General features: G+C 36.7%; 1 protein-coding gene across 1 annotated transcript; it reads right to left on the bottom strand.

Annotated features, from left to right (window-relative positions):
* Positions 1-1156: 1156 nt before the first annotated feature.
* ube2d4 (ubiquitin-conjugating enzyme E2D 4 (putative)) lies at positions 1157-12943 on the bottom strand. The gene is made up of 7 exons (XM_016473718.1): positions 12623-12943; positions 9903-9966; positions 9679-9710; positions 7414-7491; positions 7203-7308; positions 5957-6050; positions 1157-3646 (listed from the first exon to the last, which is right to left on the bottom strand). The coding sequence occupies exons 1-7, from the start codon at positions 12644-12646 to the stop codon at positions 3601-3603; spliced, it is 444 nt and encodes a 147-aa protein (XP_016329204.1). The 5' UTR covers positions 12647-12943; the 3' UTR covers positions 1157-3600.
* Between the last annotated feature and the right edge of the window lie 10050 nt (positions 12944-22993).

The raw sequence follows: 22993 nt of genomic DNA on the forward strand, positions 1-22993 counted from the left end.
GTCTTGAGGGAGGTGAGAGAATGGAAAAAAGATCCCTGATATCTTGCAAATAGCTGCGGGAAAACGTTTGTAGACTACCAGAGTGCAAAGCATGCTATACTGCCTTAGCACAATCTCAAAAAGAGTTGCAACTCGACCGGCTGCTTCAGACGAAGCATCAGAGAGAAGCAACTCACTGCATTTGAGCTGATGACTGGAAGACGACAAATAAATAGAAAATAAATAAATAACTTAAATGTAACATTCTACTTCCAGACGGAAAAGCCACGTTTAGTAGTGAAAATTTTACTGATGCAAAGACGATACCATTGGTCTTTGAATCAAAGTTAGGAGAAGTTGGCATAAGATTTTACATTCACTTCAATTAAAAAGAAAAAAAAAAGGAAGGAAAAACAAAATCTATCATCATTTACACACCATCATGTAAAATAAATAAATAACTTAAATGTAACATTCTACTTCCAGACGCAAAAGCCACGTTTAGTAGTGAAAATTTTACTGATGCAAAGACGATACCATTGGTCTTTGAATCAAAGTTAGCAGAAGTTGGCATAAGATTTTACATTCACTTCAATTAAAAAGAAAAAAAAAAGGAAGGAAAAACAAAATCTATCATCATTTACACACCATCATGTTTTCCAAATCCAACTGATGACCTTTTTCTGTAAAACACAAAAGGAGAAATTTTGAAGTTTGTTCATGCTGCTCTTTTCCATACAATTAAAGTGAATGGGGACCACAGCGGTCAAGCAACAATTGCAAAGATTTCCAATAAATATCTACCAAGATTTTAGTTTTGAACAAATGGCAAACTTTTGATTTGGAGCTTGAAAGTTCATGGTCCCCATCTGCTTTCATTGTATGAAAACAGCAGTGTGAACATGCTTCAAAATATCTCTTTTTGTGTTTCACAGAGGAAAGTCATCAATTCTGTTTGGAAAAGTGAGTAAATGATTGCAGAATTCACATTTTGTTGTAAACTATCCCTTAGCTATACTGCCGTTTCAAAAAGTTTGGATCATCCAAAGCTATACTGGACACAAATGTCAATTCTCTTGGTGACAGAACACATATATGGTGCTTACTATAATTCTGGCAATATTTAGTCATATTTAGACGAGTGAAGAAAATTTTTTTTTTTCATTCTGCTCTGTGTAAACATCTTGATCATCCACCTCTAAATAGGCAGCCATGAGTTAATGAGTTTACAAAAATTAATTTACAGTAAAAGTACTTGAGTCCAGCACCTGCGCTGGTCATACATCAAACGTACCATCAACTGTCAAAAGTTAGTAATATTAGTGACTACAGGAACAAGAGTATCTAAAGATTACACTTTTGCAGACAGATTTGTAGAAGAGATCAATGCTAAGTAGCCAAAAAAATATTGCATTCATACGCTATGACGTGCCCATTGCCTGCAAATCTGAAAGGGGCATAATCACATTTGGCAGAAATGGTGGCATTTCTCTTTTTTTTTTCCCCACACAGTCCCACCGTTCAGCTTTTTTGCTCCCTCTTTTTTTTCTGCAAACAAATTGGGTGAATTTTTAAGACAAGTATAAAAATCTGCCTTGATTCCTAAAGCAACTTCACAATACTTATCAAAACAAATACTTACACATCTGCCATATCATGCACATGCAGCTGAGGTGAATTAAATTTAGTGGCCGTTCGTGCAAGACACGTTTTTGCATTAAAAACAGGTTGACGGAGCTTGTCCATATGTACAGTAAATACGGTTAACGTGCCTCCAGATTCATCTGATTGGTCCATTCTTTTCAAATCGACACCATTCCACTGCACATCAAACGATGAACGTTTACATAGAGCAACATTAAAAATACAGCGCAAATGGAAAGCAAGAACATGCCCTGTGTGAACGGCCAGCTTAATTCTGAAATCGACCAACGCTCAAGGTTAAATAAACAATGTCAAAAGGAGATATGATTATAACCAAATAAAAAAATATTTATGTCTAATAATTAAAAATAACACTGTGTCCTAATGAGACGTAATGCAACACGCCACGAGAAAAAGGTTTGTTTAACATTTTGCTTTTGTCCTAATCAACAGCGATGGCGATAAGCGACGAGTGATTCTATTTTTCAAAAACTTAATTTTAAATGTAACAATTTTTTTTTTTTTTTCCAATTTCTGCTACCTCGTGGCTGACAACGATTAGACTCATCTCCGGTATGTACAATATTAAAAGTTCCATTTGCGTTATGAACGTCATTTTTGTATGAATTTAACGCCATAATGAAAGCTACAATGGATAATTTACCTCAGATCTTGAAAACACCTTGAAATAAACAAGATCAAACTGTGAACTCTGTGAACAAACAAGTGTATTTCACAACAAAAATGACAAAATTGTATCAGTCACTGAGTATATATATATATATTTGAGTTAAATCTGATGAAATTACATATCCATTTCACAGCGAGAGAGCAGTAAGCTTTCAGAGAGAGCTCCGCCCACACTCTTCTGATTGGCTGTGAGTTGTGATTGATTTTGTTGCATCTTGTGCCTTGTCGCACCTGGTGTGGACAGACAAATTCGCCCCATACATACCCTTAAAAGGTCACTATTGGAGGAAACTGCCATTTGTAGTGGTGATTGCAACCGAAGTGGACATTATCGAGTGCACTCATTCAATGCATCTCGATATCTAGTGTACAACCAATGTACACTCAACTAAAAACATGTGAGGGTTGAGCCAAATTAATTCCTGCAGCTCTTCTGGTGTACTCAGAGTCCAGGTTCACACACTTGTTTTCATTCACTCCTGTAAGTGGGCTATATTAGTGAAGTAACGTAGGGAACAGTGAATGAGGGTATATGGAATCTCTTTGCATCGCGTCTGGTTAGGACCTGGTGTTAGGTTTAATTTTTTTTTTATAGCACAAAGATATAGACTCACTTGACTATTTATGACCTCCATTTGTTCAAAAATCAAATCGCATTATCTCATTAGGACACAACCTCTTCCTAATCACATTCATAGTGTTTTATGGGATAACACTGAAACGGCAGGAAGTTGGAGACTACAGTAAGGTCTTTCTGACATCCGATTTTTTACATTCTACCACAAACTGTTAAAAATGTCAAGTGCATGAGTGCACACACAACTATGGTTTCCACAGGGACTCCAACGGGACGGTGCGATGGTTCAGACACGATCAATCCTGTATCGCCGCAATTCCAACTTCAGCCCGACGTTTCCTCGTTCAGTGATGACAAGAGTGAGAATGCAACACTGAGAAAATCATAATGACAGTAATAACAGAACTAACAGTAGTACAAGTCTAACTTCCTGGGTTGTGGTTCCCCGAGGTTTGTCCGGTTTTACAGTTTTCCTGGAGTTTTCCAGGCTAAGCCATTGTGGCGGCGGATCTGGGAGAACGGCACATGACAGCAGATTCAGCACATAGCGGCCAACATGTACCAGCGGCTCTCACCTCCTCACCTCCGCCTTTTGCTTTCCTTCCAAGGGTCCCTCCCCTCAACATCCACTTCTTTTGACTCCTCTTGTTCAAAGTAAAAACACGCTTCTCTGTCCGTTTGATTCTGCAGTGTTTTAGTCGCAGGCACTCTCACATGGCATACTTTTGCGTCCATTCTCTCGCTAGTCTGTTGTACCTACAAGCATAAAAAGGATAAACTCTTACAATCTAATTCAAGCCACATTTCTGTTTTATTTAAAGGTGGGGTATGTATTTTTTCAAAAACGCTCTAGAAAACTGAGTCGGGCCAAGTACCAAAACAAACTTGTAGCCAATCAGCAGTAAGGGGCGTGTCTACTCATGATGTGGAGGAGAGAGCGCTCAGTGCACAGGACGGACATTAGCCGAGCGACAGAAAGATAGAGATGGCGGATAAAAAACAAAAGAGGAAAACGTCTGCGGAACAAAAGAAGGCTTATGTGTCTACACCGGACGAGAGAGTTGTCGCGCCGCGCCGCAACAGCTAAAGTCTGTCTACACTGGACGCGACAAAGCGACCGTTGAAAATCATTTGAAATTTGTGTCAATACGTCATAAATAGAACGCAGCAGCAGTTTTCTGTCGGGGATTTGACATGCCGCGCCGCATCCAGTGTAGAACATAGATATGTATATATATCTATGGTGTAGACAGCATCACTGATTATAATGAGTTCCATAGTATTTTGTCGCACCGCGCCACTCGCGTCCGGTGTAGACACGGTGTAACATTGGTTTTGCTTTGTTTCACAGAACTAATCGTTGCCTGGGTTGCATACGTATGTTTGGGGCGGAGCTATCAAAATAGGGGCGAGACCCGTTTGGGGTACAGGCGTGTTTGTTTTGGTGATTTGAAATATCAACATTGGCTACCAGAAATCACTTACCCCACCTTTAACAGTGGGAAAGAATGCTTTACATAAAGTGGATATAATGTGACACTGTTTATTGGTTCAATCACAAAGGACTGAACCGTCTAAAACAGTTTGCGGCTTGAGCAACACAGATCTACAAGTTACTCAATCAAAACTCACTTTCAGATGCCTGACAGTCACTCCGACTCGAAATGAGCCAAAATACCAGCATATATGATCCTATGATGCTGGTTTTTGCCAACTCATTCAGCGCTCCACTTCCTCCAACAGTCTCTGAACTGAGGAAACAGTTCGACTCGGACTGGTATGCAAATGAATGAAGAGGCAAAATGAATGTTTTTTTGGTTTCTCATGGTTTATTTAAAAAGGTGAGTTTATTAAGGCTAGTTTATTCACTTTACGCTTTGTATTCATGTTTCACATCATTATTGGGTGCTTTAATAATATAATTGCTTATACGTTACGCCATTGAGTGGTTATGTAAATAAACCAGAAACAAACTAAAATAACTAGTTTGCGTAAATGAATCGGATTTCCCCGTTTGTCTGAGGCTCTGGATCACAGTTAATAACGTTGTAAATAATGAACAGTTTCTTGCACCGACCGATCGTTTCACTTCATAAGACCTCAATATATCGTCAGGAGCCGCAGGTATCGATTCTGTATTGCCTAGTAGCTTTTTTGACTCTTGATGTGATGGCAACTGTTGACTTTCATTTTTGTGGATTTTTTTTCAGGATTCTATGATGAATGGAAAGTTCAAAAGAACAGGCTTTACTTGAAATAGAAATCTTCCGTAACATTATGCATGTCTTTACTGTCATTTGTGATCTATTTAATGCATCCTTGCTGAATAAAAGTATTAATTTCATAAAACTAAAAACCTTAATAACCCCAAACTTATAAATGAAAGAAAGAAAAAAATCACCTACATCTTGGATGTAGAAATTAACAGCACATTATCATTTTTGGCTAAACTATCCCTTTAACTATGCTTTTAGCCAACACACCTGTCTGGAACATTCATCTGCCCCTAAACATGACGCTGAAGAAAGCAAACTGTTATTGGTCACTTTACTGTACAGTCAGACGTCTTCCTTTTACAAAAGTGAGCAGTCCATGGCCAGTCAAAGTGGCTACAGACCTAACGGCATCAGTCAAAAATCTGACTACACGAGACTAACACGTCCCAAACAAGCCAAGACAAGGAAGAGCTTTTTATTAATGGGTGTAATATGGAGAGAAGTTCAGGTCGCAATGTCGCAACTAACCTGGCAGATTAATACAGAATTTAACAGTCTCACGTGTGCATGTATTGGCAATTTTACAACAGCTCTGAATGTGGCTCATCCAATCAGAGTGCACAATCTGCAGTATAACAGTTGTACTGTTCTGAGTATTTTGTTCTGTTACATAAAGCTGTTTTTGTACACTCGCCCATCAAATAAAAGCAGAAACACATCACAAGCAATGAAGTACTTTTCATTTGTTTTCGATTCATTGGATTTTCCAAAAATAGGCATTTGATCAAAACAAGAAAAATAAAAAAAAAATGTAAAAAGCCATTCAAATATGCACGTAATTGTCACTCACTTTTCTCTGTCTGCTTTATATGTATGTGCGATCTCAGGTACCAGCGGGTCATCTGGGTTCGGGTCACATAACAGGGAGCAGATGGACAGCAAGACTAAAAAAGAAAGGAAACACATTAAAAAGATATAATACCAAAACCTCCTGATCGTCTATACTGCTGGAATGAGGAGCTGCCTTGTGTTAGTTTGTCATATAACACAAACAGCTTCCCGTGGAGTGATCCAAACTAGGTCATTGCTTAGAACAACGAGTAATCACTACAGTCTGACAACACAATAAGCCACACTGGGCTCAGCGCTCTGCTATTAGCCAGAGATGCCAAAACAAACAGTCAAACAGTGTCTGTCCAACAAGTGCTCAAGCCACATGAGAACATCATAATACCTAAATTATAACAATCATCTGTCGGTTTTCCTGAACAGGAGAACATATACTGTAGGTTCTACTGGCCGATGCAATGGTGACTTTTAACCTGTACATCAACGGCATGTTATGATTTGGTAATATAATTAAGTAATGTTTAAAGTCAAAATATTTAATATTTAAATCAGGCTACATGAACATACATTGAGTCCTGCACATACTGCATTTCGCAGCTCTCCAATTAACAATTGATTGATTAATAAATAATTCCTGAAATTCCTGAAAATAAGCATTCCTACAATCAATACAACTTCATACCTGCAATGTGAATACATCATAAGTACCATTCAAGATTTCATGTTTTAACTTATGCAAGACAGCAATATTGTGAAATATTATTACAATTCAAAAGTTTAAAATATAGTTTATTTCTGTGATGAAAAGCTGAATTTTCAGCAACATTACTCCAGTGTTCAGTGTCACTTCAGAAATCATTCTAATATGATGATTTGATGCTCAAGAACCATTTCTGATTATTATTAATGTGGAAAACGGTTGCGCTGCTTAATATTTTTTGTGGAAACCATAATACAATTTTTTTCAGGATTTTTTGATTAATAGAAAATTAAAAAGAACAGCATTTAATTGAAATAGAAATATTTTGAAACATTTTAATGTCTTTACTTTCATTTGTGATCAATTTAATGCATCCTTGATGAATAAAGGCATTCATTTCTTAAAAACAAAAACAAAAAAAACGTACTAACCCCAAACATTTGAATGGTAGTGTAATGTACATATACAGCAATAAGGTACTGCAGATTTTTTACATTTTATTTTCAAAGTGCTTGCATCATGCATTGAGATGCTGCCTGAATCTTACCTTTGGATACAGTAAGTGCAGGTGACCACTGAGATCGCAGGATGTCCAGACAAATACTGCCATTACTGTTAATATTGGGGTGGTAGATTTTTGTTGTGAATGCGACCTGTCAATCAATGCAAAGTGTACTGATTACAGAATCACAAACCATTACGTACATTTGTATTTGACTAAAGTCTCCTAACATAATGAATATCACAAAGCAGCTTACCTTTGGTGGTTTAAAGGGGTAGTCTGTTGGGAAATGAATTGTAAGGAAGAAAACCCCTCCTTGATATGGACTGTCATTCTAAAAACCAAGAACACAGCTTTGCTAATATATGCATGTACTGCAATTGTCACAAAACAGGCAATATTTTATTTATATGTATGACAAGGACAAATTAATTAAAAAATGTAACATTCTGTTAGTTTAAATGACTTTTTTTTGTACAATGTATACAAACATTCACAGTGCAAATCTTATGAACAAATCTTGGACGTGAAGATCAGCCAATCAGAACAAAGGCTATTTACATATAGCAGTGTTAAAGGTACAGTAACCTGATTATTTCACTAAACTTTAACTGGTTCTGCTACAAGCAAACTTTCATTGTATGAAACATTGTAAGTGGACTTCTAGAAGAAAATAAAATGCTATAAAAGGTGCTAAATGTCCCTTTTAAATAATTTAAAAACTTTTCTTAAAGGGATAGTTCACCCCAAAATGAAAATTAGCCCATGATTTACTCACCCTCAAGCCATCCTAGGTGTCCATTAGTGTTAATTTTGTCAGCTATTTTCATTTTAGTCTTAGTCTTGGGCTAAAATGTCCTTGTTAGTTTTTAATCATATTTAGTCAACCTTATCCTATTTAGTTTTAGTCAAGTTTTAATCGACTAAAAGTCTCAACATTTTAGTCTAGTTTTAGTCCAAGAAAATCATGACAGAACACTGACCGGCTGAATGATGCTTTCATTTAGACCGCTAAACTCCAGCTTATTTGTTTTTCAGATCATCGTCGGTGGCGCTTCCACAATGAGGAGCGAGCGCATGCGCATGGTTGCTAGATTGCTTAAAATAAACAAAACACATCGGGCAGAAAATGTATGAATTTAATAGCGAAGCTCTGATTCGGGGATTAGAACTCTTGATATCTGGCAACCGCACTCATGAAAACTCGCGTAGTAGAGCAGTCTACAATAACATTTTGTCTCCTTTTTTGACGAAAATAAAAAGAGGGTTTTGGTAAAGTTTTTATCTTTTTGAATACATTTTAGTCTCGTCTAATTTTGTCAACGAAATTGCATGTTGATATAGTCTTAGTTATCGTTTATTGACCTTATTGTCATCTCGTCTTTGTCTTGTCTTAGTCATGGGAAAAAAGCTCGTCAACGAACATTTTTCATCATAGACTTCGTTAACTAAATTAACACTAGTGTACATGACTTTCTTCTTTCAGATGAATACGATCGAGTTACATTTAAAAAATGTCCTCGCTCTTCCAAGCTTTATAATGGTAGTGAATGGGTGTCGAGATTTTGAAGTCCAATAAAGTGCGTCCATCCATCATAAAAAGAGCTCCACACGGCTCCGGGGATTAATAAAGGCCTTCTGAAGTGAATCAATGTGTATGTGTAAGAACAATATCCATATTTAAAACTTTATAAACTGTAATCTGTAGCTTCCGCTAACTGTTGTACACACGTTCACGAGAGAGTGGCGTTTCAGCGGATGACGTAGGACGTAGTGTAGGGTCCGGTGAGAAGTAACGAACGCAGAAGCGCAGAAGAGAAAGCAAAGCACAACACCGCTCACGAATTAGAAGTACAAAACAAGGATTTGTAAAGAAAAATGTTGAAGGATTTCGATATAATCCAAGACTAGACTGTTTTTCCTTCGCTGTAAACTAAACTACGCCTACGTCCTACATCATCCACTGGAACGCCACTCTCTTGTGAATGCGCGTACGGCAGTTAGCGGAAGCTGGAGATTATGGTTTATAAAGTTTTAAACATGGTTTTTTCTTACACAAACACACTGATTCACTTTAGGAGGCCTTTATTAACCCCGTGGAGCCATGTGGAGCACTTTTTATGATGGATGGACGCACTTTATTGGGCTTCAAAATCTCGACACCCATTCACTGCCATTATAAAGCTTGTAAGAGCCAGGGCATTTTTTAAATATAACTCGATTGTATTTGTCTGAAAGAAGAAAGTCATAAACACCTAGCATGGCTTGAGGGGGAGTAAATCATGGGGTAATTTTCATTTTTGGGTGAACTATCCCTTTAACTAATTTCAGGGTTACCACGCATTTTGACCAATGAATTTCCATGATTTTCCCAAGATTTTATTCATTTTAAGTCTATTAATTTTATTAATCTTAAGTGTATTGATTTTTTCCCAGAACTGGAAATCACAATTCCCTGATATTTCACGACTATGGGAACCCTGTAATTTGAAAAGAATAAGGCAGAAAAATGGCTACTTACCGGCCCCATTATTGTTGCCTGCCAGTGAAACACTGAAAAACATGATTCATTATATAAAATCAATATGCAGTATTGAAGCAGAGCAAGACCTGATCCAATGTATGCTGAGAATGGTAGTTAGTTAGTGTTGGACGATCTAAGTGGGATCTCTATTAGAGTGAATATCTTTATATTGAAACAGTAATCTGACAAAACAGTAACTCAATAGTAACTCATATACTCACAGTCCTCTCCGACCGGACCTGCTGAACACTGGGCTGGTGGATCTCTCTGTAGGTCTGTCAGTTCCTGAGGGAAACCAAATGGCCATGTCATGTAAAACAGCATTTCAGGTGCAGGAAATCTTGATTATTTGATTATGAGTGTACTTCAGAGAAAACTGACAAAAGACACAAAGGATTCTTGGTCTGATCAAAATGTTATCAGCACCAGGATACTCAAAATGCTTTCTAAAAACAGAATTTGGCTCATGTTAGAGTAATGTGGTTGCCAACACATACTCCTAATGCTTTGGCTCTGAGGTTTGTTTCCATATTGAGATAGAGATTGTTTCCGGAGCACTGCCAGCACAACCAACGCTGTGGCAGTCATCTCATAGTACCTTACAAACAGATCTGAGAATGAAATATGCCTTCATAAACAAAGGGTGTGACTGAAATCAGAAATAGCATGTCCTTTTTTAAAAAGATAAGCTCTTACATTTTTCAAAATGTGATAGAGGTAAAAGTGTATCCGTATGAATCTCACTATCACCAAAAGAAAAATATATATATTATGCATAAAGACAAAAATATTGAGCTAGTAATTTAAATCAGCAATTCAAGGTAGTTCAACTAACAAGTTGTATATTATTATGTTTTTGAAATAAGTCTCAATGCTCACCAAGACTGCATTTATTGATCAAAACCAGCAAAAACTGTATTTTTTCATATATTTTTATGTAATGTATTCCTGTGATGCAAAACCGAATATTCAGCATCATTACTCCAGTCTTCAGTATCACGATCCGTCAGAAATCATTCTAATGTGATGATTTGATGCTTAAGAATTATATTGACCTATTTTTTTCTTCTTATTAATATGTAATAATAATAAATTTACATTTAATATTTTGGTGCAAACTGTTACTATTTTAAAAAGAATTATTTGGTGAACAGAATGCTTAAAAGTACTTATTTAAAATACAAATCATTATAAACGATTATAAATTCTAACATAAATGTCTTCACTGTCATTTTTGATCAATTTATTGCATCCTTGCTGAATGAACTGATGCATTGAAATTATTAATTTATTCAAACATAACAAAGGTTGGTCTGCACTCATTAAATCTTTATATTACAATTGAAACAGGAGATAAAATAGACAAACGTCTCGGCTATCTGCCTTAGTGTGACAATTCTTTGCTTCTCAATGATTATATAACAGACGACATACAGCGGGTGATTATAATTAATCAATCAATCCACAGACTCCACTTAAACATCAAGAATTTAAAATTAAATAATGCAAACAATAATACATCGGGTAAAAAAATGCTGTTCATAAACACTGTGCCCCAAAAAAAAACATTAATTTATTAAATCAAAAGACTTACTTAACTCAGACTTTTGAACGGTATTGGATATGCATTATATTTAAAACTGTATTCATTTATTTCCTTTTAATTTGGGGGTAAAATAGGAGCTAAATATGTTCTTGATATGTTTCATGAGATTCATATGTATTTTTATTAATGCTCAGTGCTGGCATTTGACCCAGTTTCTATCTTAAAGCGTTCTTTCAACAATAATATAACTGTTGCTACAATGTTAATCTGAATTAAGGAAACTTAATCTCCACTTCTTCTTTTTTACACAAACGCTGGACAATATTTACAGTGTACTGTTTGTCTGTCTCGGACCAACTTCTCTACTGAGGTTTGCTAGTTTCGAGCACTGCTTGTATTCTGACAGTGTGGCTCAGTATTTGGCATCAGGTGTATTTCTGTAACTGTTCGGAATCATTCATCTGAAATATCTCATATCTCATCCTCATGGCCATGTCACCCCTGTAATTCACCTCTTGAGCGGCTGTTTGTATTGCTAGAAGTTGCTGTCTGACTCAGCGCCTGAAACGCCTCTCTAAAGATAGATGCAGAGCGTGTCAGCTGTTCATCGACAGCACTTTCAATAACTTCAAATCTCAGCACACTTAAAAAAAAAACATAAATGGCTTTAATGGAGCAGTACATATGTAACACTGTACACAACAACAGAGCAACATTACATGTCATTAAATGACGTCAGTGCAATAAGGAGCCAACCCTCAAACTATCTGACCAAATAAAACTATATGCTGAATTGTAGGGACAATTATAAAAAAAAAAAAAAAAAAAAAAAATATACCCTCTGCTGTCCTAGTGCCCTATTTGCCAAGCCATATATGGACACACTGACATTAGGGTTCAGCATTTGGCAACTCGAAAGCAGTTGTCGCCCATCACGCATGCGCACCAGCGGCGCTTCGCTCATCATGGTGATCGACGACAGAAAATATACATTTTTAAAAATGTTTCCAGCGCCCACGCACTTACATGCCACAAATCAGTCACAACAGCACCCGTAAACCCCCAAATCATGCGTTACTATGCGCGCAGATCCTTACGCTGCAACATCGCATATCGACAACAGACGCTGTCGAGCACGTATTGCGCAAAACAAACACTCAAGATTAGGCGTATATCTAAGTAACGGTGAGTGTTTGTATCAGCGTGTGCGTGAATCTGTAATGATCAGTGCGTCTACCGACTGCATGCATCCACCATTGGTCTTTGTCTTGACCAGATGGGGACCGAATGAGAAAAGTGCGACTGCTTCACACTCACAACAGCATTTGAGATGATGAGGAGGACCTCGACAGAGGCTGTGAGGTTATGCGATCCACACGATGCACACAGACTCACCTTCTGGATTCTTTTCAACGCCATTTGCTCGCTGTGTTACAGCACTGTTTGCTCTAGTTCAGAGACTGTTGGCCTGCACAGTTTGGAGGAGGACGCTGCCGTTTTTCCCCTCAGTGTCACACGTTACGTTTGTAATTGCACAGGTTTGGACATTCACGCCGCTGTTTGAACGGCAGTCGCCGATTTGAGAAATTCTTACCCCCTCTAACCTCACTGACAGTTTTTAGTGCTGTACAGACAGCAAAAGTAATCTCGCGATACAACGCCAAGTGTTTTAGATAATATCGCGATACTAGAGCGTGCGCTTGGGGAGCGAGGGGATCTTGGGAAATGTAGTAATGTGGGTGTTACCGGTCGTAATTTGCATTAAAGTATGTGAGGAGAGTAAAGTTGTAATCGAAGATTAAAATTAATTGTCTTTATTCAAATGAACATGACTCTTATTAAATGACATATTATCGATTTTTTGTTGTTGTTAGGATAATTGCCTGTAATCAGACTAAACGGAGTTTATTTTGAATCTGTAAAGTTATAAAAATCAAAAAGCCCTGTGAACTGTGTCTCTGTTAAATTAATTTAACATATGTTTTTGATGCCTTTTAATAATTGTGAGAAAATGTGTAAATGAACTTGCTGAAGTTTGTAATTTTGAAAGTAAAAAAAACAACAACAACAAAAAAAAACACCTATGGAAGCCCGTTTCCGCCACTGAATAAAAAAAATAAAAAAAGGTAATTGCGCCTTTTTATCTCACAATTCCGACTTTTTTCTCAGAATTGCATGATATAAACTCGCAATTCTGAGGGAAAAAAAGTCAGAATTGAGAGATACAAAGGCGCAATTACCTTTTTTAAATTATTATTATTTTTTAATTAAGTGGCGGAAACGGCCTTCCATAAAAAAAAAAAAAAACCTGAAAAAATAAATATTATGACTGCTATGCAAAAAAAAGCCTTCTTATCTTTTTTTTTTGTATAGTGCATCTGAATCTTAGAAGTATGGAAGCCCGTTTCCGCCCTGAAAAAAAAAAATAAAAAAGGTAATTGCGCCTTTTTATCTCACAATTCTGACTTTTTTCTCAGAATTGCATGATATAAACTCGCAATTCTGAGGGAAAAAAAGTCAGAATTGAGAGATACAAAGGCGCAATTACCTTTTTTAAATTATTATTATTTTTTAATTAAGTGGCGGAAACGGCCTTCCATAAAAAAAATAAAAAAACCTGAAAAAATAAATAAAGCAAGCCACTGTAGGCACATAACTGGAAAAGAATAACAGTGGAGTAAACTGTAAAACTGCGCTACTAATCAGCGTGCAGCGTGTCTATGATTATGAGAATGAATTAAACATAATATGACAAGCCTACCAGTTTGCACTATCAAACAGACTGTTTTTGCACAGGTAAAATAGCTGGAAGCGAATGGCACCGGAAGCAGCGCACATTCTTAAGTTAAAAATAAGGAGGAAAACCACATAGACCATAATCCTTCCAATTTAGCTACAGAACATATTTATTTATTTAAGATTTTTGAACGTCTAATCTAGTGCTGTGGTGTCTCTGTCCACAAGATGACGCTGTGTGTCCATTTAAATTGAGGGAAAATCCTAAAGGCTAAAGTTGGCCTAAATTTCTTTTCTTAAAGCGCGGCATTACATTTCCATCATATGACACGAAGCACATGTTAACTGCATCGGGAAATTGAAAACATAATATAAAATAAAAGTAGCCCAATGTGCAGTGAAAAAAGGTCAATTATAATTTTAATTAAAAATAAAATAATAACTTAAGCATCGTTTTGCTGTAGTTGCTGCGTAACAAGTGAAGGCAGTAAAACCACACTCGCATACATTCATCAACGAAAAATAGGCCTTTTTTTTTAACTCAAAGAGTATATTTCTCATGGTTGGGACAGATTGTCACGTGTGTTTTTTTATCCATTTTATATAATTAATGATAATGTAATATATGATGACCATAACAATGGTTTCATGAACTGTTCTGTTTCATGATTGTGTAACTGTTTGAATTTCACTGAGTAAAGCCTATAATTTTAAAGACTATTATAGGCTTTTAAATAGCCTTTAATAGGTAGGTTCCCCTTGTGACAACCTTGTGTTTAATTAACTGGATCTTGTTTCCTGGGCAATAACAGTGGAAATGTTCAATAGCTGTTTTGAAGCCAAGACTTTGAGGTATGTCTATACAGAAATAAACCTACCCTGAGAAATATCCACTGGAGTAAAAGTAAGCTTTCCCCCATCGCTTTACAAAAATACTGACAATGAGCAATAATTCATGTGGGCAGAAAATGTTTTTGCATCATATTTTGGCGAATTATTTCACTCTGTGGTAAATTTTATAGTGGCTTATAACATTGATCCTCAATGATCAGTTTCTTTATTATCTGCCACGTGCATGAGTATCAGATGGCTTTGATGAATCTAGTGTAAGATATTGTATTGTGTTGTAAAAGGCTGTATTTCGTCTCAGGTTTATCCAATATACCTCTGACGCTAATGGCTTCTCTGTCAGCCTGAGGCAGAGTCATGATCTCTCTTGAGTGAATATCGTTTTGCTGTAGTTGCTGCGTAACAAATGAAGGCAGTAAAACCACACTCGCATACATTCATCAACGAAAAATAGGCCTTTTTTTAACTCAAAGAGTATATTTCTCATGGTTGGGACAGATTGTCACGTGTGTTTTTTTATCCATTTTATATAATTAATGATAATGTAATATATGATGACCATAACAATGGTTTCATGAACTGTTCTGTTTCATGATTGTGTAACTGTTTGAATTTCACTGAGTAAAGCCTATAATTTTAAAGACTATTATAGGCTTTTAAATAGCCTTTAATAGGTAGGTTCCCCTTGTGACAACCTTGTGTTTAATTAACTGGATCTTGTTTCCTGGGCAATAACAGTGGAAATGTTCAATAGCTGTTTTGAAGCCAAGACTTTGAGGTATGTCTATACAGAAATAAACCTACCCTGAGAAATATCCACTGGAGTAAAAGTAAGCTTTCCCCCATCGCTTTACAAAAATACTGACAATGAGCAATAATTCATGTGGGCAGAAAATGTTTTTGCATCATATTTTGGCGAATTATTTCACTCTGTGGTAAATTTTATAGTGGCTTATAACATTGATCCTCAATGATCAGTTTCTTTATTATCTGCCACGTGCATGAGTATCAGATGGCTTTGATGAATCTAGTGTAAGATATTGTATTGTGTTGTAAAAGGCTGTATTTCGTCTCAGGTTTATCCAATATACCTCTGACGCTAATGGCTTCTCTGTCAGCCTGAGGCAGAGTCATGATCTCTCTTGAGTGAATTTTATTCCAGCTGCTTAACATTGACAGCTCCTGTCCTGTAAAGGTGCCCCTATTGTGTGCTTAAAGTGAGTCAAGCAGGGTTTATAGTCACTTTAACAACGAGAAACTCTCCTAAAATTGAACAATGTGCTGTTAGGTCGGTGAGTAAACGGCTGACACGACCTCAAAAACATTTCAGAACTTAGCAGTTCTAAGTGTTATGTTTATAATAATAAATGGTATGGTCTTTATTTCCAGTTCTAAAATACATTGTTTCGATCCTGGATGCTGATTGGTCAATATAGCATTGTAGCTGAGCTAAATTCTTAAAGGGGTCATATGATGCGATTTCAATTTTTCCTTTCTCTTTGGAGTGTTACAAGCACTTGAGGTTCTGCTATATTGTGAATATGAAGTTATTTTTTCTAAGCATGTAATGTTTTATTTTTTATTTTATCAAGTTTTTTAATCTCTGTAAAAATTTATTGAATATAAAGTTATAAGCTACATTTCAACTCTTCATTGTGCCTAATAACTTCCTTTACAACATATTTATTGTATAATCTTATTGTATTTCTTAAGTAAGCAAGCAAGGCTGAAGACAGTCACCCGAGACCACCTTTTTGCACTTGCATATGTGTTATCTTAAAGCGACACTTCACCCTAAAATGAAAGATGAAAAAAAGTTTTTTTTTAGTCTATACAATGTAACTCAAAGGGGTTTAATATTATTTTAGACTCCGTGAACGACATAGTAAATGATGACTTTTTATTTCTGGGTGAACTATCCCTTTAACAAAAGCTATGCTATCTATGATTATGGATCTCATATTGCCACATGAATTGTGTTAGCTGACATTCCTGCCGCTTATTTAATGCCAGACATCCAGGTTGTTACTTTTAACCAATGAGATGCGGTTTCAAATTCCATTAGCAATAACTCTCTTAAGATTCCCCAGACGACTCAATTCGATTTGTACATTTTTCGAATGACATAATTGCATATCTGAACGATGTTTTTCAGATCAAGTGTTGCCGATCAACAGCACAGATATGTGTATCATCTCTCAGCCGGCGTGTATAATAGCCCGTCTTCCATTAGTTAGCGAGGCCAGCGATACTTCATTTCATTATCTGTTTAGGCTAGCGGAGGAGCGCGCTGCTGATAAACCGAGGGATTGTGAGGGTGATTACTTTATCATTGTGCTGCCTCTATTCATGTGTGAGTCAGCTGGCTGCTCGAGTTTCTGCGCTGCCTTGTCTCTCGGACCCTCATGAGTTTCCTTCTCTGTGTTTTAAACAAGGCGAGGACAGAAGAGTGGCCATTCTCTTCACAGGCGCACATGAATAGCTGGCAGTGTTCAGTGCTCTTAAATGGCTCTCCTCAGTGTCAGGTTTAGGGATCTCTCTTCAGTGTGACACTGAGAAAGAGTATTTTCCTTTTGCAGACCTAGAGATTCCAGCTGATAATATGGCATTGTCAGGGCTCATCCCCGCTCTTTGAATAACTCCAGTGTCCTGAAGGAGTCAGATGCAGTGCAGAGCGGCCCATCACTTCTTAAGGCACGGTCAGAAGGAACAGGAAGGCCACATGAGTCTCTGAACGTTACTGTTACTTCCACTGGAAAGAAAATCACAGATGAAATCTCTCTTCAGTCTCAGTTGCTTCTCCTAGAAGGCAGAGGAAGTCTCCTGAGAATCAAACCTCCGCAATCTCATGTGTGCCTTCTGCAGAGTTTTAGAGGAGATTTATTAATGTGTCCAAAAGTCTAGAATCCAAAATTTCATTTGAAATTATTTCCCTTTTTTTTTTTTGTTTCAACATCAACATGTCTGGCCGTAAAGTTTAGGCTGTAAAATGTCATGTGGTGCAACTTTCCCCAAAAATTAAATAATATTTATGAATTAATAATTTATGATATTAGTTTTATGATCAGTTGGAATGCATTATGTAAAATTAAGACCACCAATATTTATATATATATTTATATACCATTCAAAAGTTTGGGGTTAGTAAGAATTTTAAAATATATTTTTAAAGAAATTAATAGTTTTATTCAGCAAGGATGCTTTAAATTGATCAAAACTGTTAATGTTACAAGATATTTCTATGTCAAATAAATGCTATTCCAAAAAAAACCCCAAATAAATAAATAAATAAGCACCAATACAGTTTTTAACATTGACAATAATATGAAATGTTTCTTGAGCAGCAAATCGGCATATTAGAATGATTTCTGAAGGATCATGTGACATGTGAAAATTCATGTGAAAATTCAGCTTTACATCACATCACAAATCACAAATAGAAAACAGTAATTTTGAATGAAAATATTATTTCATAATATTACTGTTTTTACTGTATTTTTGATCAAATAACTGCAGCCTTGGTGAGCAGTTGGTGAGCTAAGAGACTTATTTATTCAAAAACATAAAAAAAAAAAAATCTTATCAACCTCAAACATTTTAAGGGCCTTCAGGGGGTTGAAGCTTTAATTTGGTTGGTCACACCATCAGAAATAAATTGCACTCTGGTAATCACTTAAAATGAAGAAGAAGTATTTAATATTCTGCACTATTTCTGGTGTCTAATCAAATCTTTGTACAGGGTCAGATGCTCCAGCTTCAATTGAAGCACAAGATTCATGCTGGAGAACACCGTTTATTTATTTATTTATTTTATTATATTTTTCAATTAAATATTTCACAGATTATGTTGATAATATAACATGTAATTAAAAAAATTATGTATGAAAAATATTAAAACAGCAAAATAGAAGTATTTACTGTACATTTATGAAATGATGTGACAGTGAAGTTTTGAGTTGATTTGATTTTTTGTTTATTTCTCATAATTAATAACATCTTATCAATAACAGCATCCTCTTTTTGGGATGGGAAAAATATAGAAAGTCATTATATAATCAATCCAGATGGGCTGAAGCGCTTGCCAGGCTTGTGTTTATCAGGGAATTAGTTGCGCTCGTGGCTGATTTTAGTAGCGCTTCAGGCCTGGGACGGGAGCAAGAGAAGTGTGTGAGTGTATGCGTGTGAGCGCTCATAAAATTAGAGAGTCTCACACTCTCTCTCTCTCTTTGCCAGTGTTGGGTTACCTAGACCAAACACGTTGCAATATTTTAGAGTGTCTACTTTCACCACCCTAGTAATGATGGATGCCCCCAGGTCCTAGGGTGCTGTATGAGTGTGTGTGTGTTATAGGAGAGGCCTGACCTCTCTCACACTGAACAAAATTGAAAGTGGCACTGTAATGTGAGCAGAAGGGCCTGTGGGTGATCTTGGCCCACTGGCCATATCTGAGTAAGAAAGCCCCCTTTATAACTTTCAGAGACCTTAAAGTTCAACACTCAGATGCTACAGCTGTTTTCATGTCTACTTGTTTTTGATCTTACAAAGACCTGTTATGGGTCCAGATGCTTGCAAGATAAGTGAATGTGTTTCATCCAACCAAATAAAAAAAAAAAAAAAAATGAAATAATTGACAAAAGTAACACAAAATCAGACAAGTTTTTAATTCAACAAAAGCATGTAGTGAAAAGAAAACAGTCCCATAAATGTATTATTGTTTAAAGTTTCCATTGTATGGAAAAAAGCAGCATGAGCATTCTTAAAAATATCTCCATTTGTGTGCCTCAGACATTTGTTCGATCAACAAGAGAGGATCCCTGCAGACCCTTTCGACTGTGTGAAATAATGTCAACAAATCTCTTAAAGGGGTCATATGATGTTGCTAAAAAGAACATTATTTTGTGTATTTAGTGTAATGAAATGTGCTTATGCGGTTTAAAGTAAAAAAAAACACATTATTTTCCACATACTGTACATTATTGTTTCTCCTCTATGCCCTGCCTTTCTGAAACACGTCGATTTTTACAAAGTTCATCGGTCTGAAAAGCTCCAAAGAGAAAGAAAAAATTGAAATCGCATCATATGACCCATTTAAGTAAAACTTAAGTACATCCTCCACCTTTCACTTCTTTACGCACTTGGGGTTCAGTCTTTCCCCAGTTTGATGCCAAACATAATGTTTCCTATCGGACCCAAATAAATTAATCTTGCTCTCATCACTACTTTTGACAAGTTCTCCTCACAACATGCTCCTCAGCAAAGGTGAGTCTAGGCTTTTGATTCTTTCTGCTGATGAGAGGCTTTGTCACTGCAGAGTGCGCTTTCAGTCCGACTTCTCTTAAACGTTGACTTCAGTCTTTCCCCAGTTTGACGCTGAACAAATGTTTCCCATCAGACCCAAATAAATTAAACTTGCTCTCATAACTAAAGTGAACTTTGGATCACTTCTTCTCTCTCCACACAACATGCTCCTCAGCAAAGATGTGTCTTGCCTTTTGATTCTTTCTGCTGATGAGAGGCTTGATCACTGCAGAGTGCGCTTTCAGTCTGACTTCTCTTAAACATGCCGAGACAGATCCGTACCCTGTTCAGCACTGAACTGGCAAGCAATTCCAGCTGCAGTGTTGAACCCATTCCCCATTGAGAGTCTCTGCATTATCCTGCCTTCTCTTGCATTTGTCTAACGTGGACGACCGGCCTTTTTGGGGGGCTTGAATGAATTAGTGTCATTGTAAAGATGCAATACTCACAGATTTGAAATGACCAATTTCTCTTTCAGTGGCTGAAAGGGTCGTCCCTTTGGCCTTCATCTGGACAACCTGCTGTCGGAGGGTTTCAGTCACCTCAGAGCGGCCCGCCATCTTGCAATCTCAGTGAAAATAAGAGGAATGCTGCCAGTTAAATAGGGTTTGTCATATAATTAAGGAAATTAGCAGATTAACACCAATAACTTGGAGGTATCTGTAAGTGTTCTCTAATTTTGATCAGAGTTATTTTTCAAATATCTAATTTAAGTTTTTTTTAAGTTCTGCAAAATGTTAATTATTTTACCAAAATAAGAGGGATCATACAAAATGCATGTTGTTTTTTATTTAGTACTGACCTGAATAAAATATTCCACATAAAAGACGTTTACATATAGTCCACAAGAGAAAATAATAGTTGAATTTATAAAAAGGACTCCGTTCAAAAGTTTACATATTCTTGATTCTTAATACGGTGTTGTTACCTGAATGATCCACAACTGTTTTTTTTTTTATGATAGTTGTTCATGAGTCCCTTGTTTGTCCTGACAAATATCTCATTTAAGTTTTTAATACTGTGCTTCAGAATACAATTAATTCATGAAATATGCTTAAAAAACTGCCCTTCTACTCCTGTTAGGATAACTTCAAATAGGACTAAACGGTGACCTTGAAATGTAGGAAATTGTAGGTTGTTCTCTAATTTTGATCTCCACTGTAGCGCATTTCTCTTTTGTGGGGAACTTTTTATTTGTCCTTTATCGTGGAGAGTCTTATTCACCTTTAACCCGTATATAGATTTGGAACTAATTTGGTGTCTAAATGTTAAAAGAATCCTCTTTCTTTAACCCAAAACGCTACATGTTACATTGCTTTCAGTTTCATCATATCACTTTAATCAGAGCACATAAGTTCACAATCATCGATATATGCTTGAACTGAGCCTGAATGATCTAGTCAGAGCTCTGTATGGTGACAAACGTTTCTCAGAAGAAATCTCTGCACTCCAGCCAACTCCAAACTCTCAGGCTACTTTTGTAAAAGCCATTAAATCTGATTAAACTAATATATATGAAGCTTCACGTAAGCAAGAAACCTGTGGGAAAATCATATTTTGCTTGGCATGTTGTGCATTCATTTTAATGGCGGTTTGATTAAATTGGGCCCATTGTCATACCAGAGGAGAAGAGCAGCTACAGCCCCTTTGTTCTGCGTCCACACTGAGAGGCTTGTCCACAGCTCTTATCAATGAGACTGATTTGATTATGAGCACATAAGAGCGAGAGCAGTTCTCATGTTTATGGTGTGCTCAGCAGTCCACGGCACAATGTCAGCCTGTCTGCGGGGCAGTTCATGAAGTAAGTACACAATCATCGATATATGCTTGAACTGAGCCTGAATGATCTAGTCAGAGCTCTGTATGGTGATAAACGTTTCTCAGAAGAAATCTCTGCACTCCAGCCAACTCCAAACTCTCAGGCTACTTTGTAAAAGCCATTAAATCTGATTAAACTAATATATATGAAGCTTCACGTAAGCAAGAAACCTGTGGGAAAATCATATTTTGCTTGGCATGTTGTGCATTCATTTTAATGGCGGTTTGATTAAATTGGGCCCATTGTCATACCAGAGGAGAAGAGCAGCTACAGCCCCTTTGTTCTGCGTCCACACTGAGAGGCTTGTCCACAGCTCTTATCAATGAGACTGATTTGATTATGAGCACATAAGAGCGAGAGCAGTTCTCATGTTTATGGTGTGCTCAGCAGTCCACGGCACAATGTCAGCCTGTCTGCGGGGCAGTTCATGAAGAGGCTTCATTCTCTGAACTGGAGTCATGCCTGCACAACCTATTTCCTTTATCTGTGATTTAATTGTGTTTGCTGGAGCTCGTGTGTGTATGTCTAGACCTTTGTCCCGGCCACAACTGAGCTGAGCCATAGGAAACGTATAAACGCACACTCATTGCCCTCAGAAATACACATTAAAGGGATAATTCACTGAAAAATAAAGAACAAAATGACTTTCTCTCATATGTAAAACAGAAGTAAATGTTTTGAAGAAGGTTCACGCTGCTCTTTTCAGAAGGGCATGATAAAATGGCGTACGGTGTCATTCACATCAAATCTGGCCTGATCTATCTTGTTCATCAAATTTGAATGGCCATCTTACGGATGAGATTTCATAAAAAGATTATTGATAGGGCCTAGTCTCTATGTGTGTTGTATTGAAAGAGCAACTATTTTGTTGAACTATTAAACCACTATCTATTTGCTGTGTTTGCAGCAAAATGTGAAGCTTATATTGTGTGTCATAATCAGTAGAAACATCAGTATGAATGAAAACAATCCCTGTAGAGAGCCAGTATCAAATTACCAGGAAACATAGTCAAACAGAAGCCAATCTAACAAGATAATCTCTATTATATATACTGTATATACAT

Source organism: Sinocyclocheilus anshuiensis, unplaced genomic scaffold, assembly GCF_001515605.1.
Source record: "Sinocyclocheilus anshuiensis isolate Anshui unplaced genomic scaffold, SAMN03320099.WGS_v1.1 scaffold112, whole genome shotgun sequence".
Taxonomy (NCBI): Eukaryota; Metazoa; Chordata; class Actinopteri; order Cypriniformes; family Cyprinidae; genus Sinocyclocheilus; species Sinocyclocheilus anshuiensis.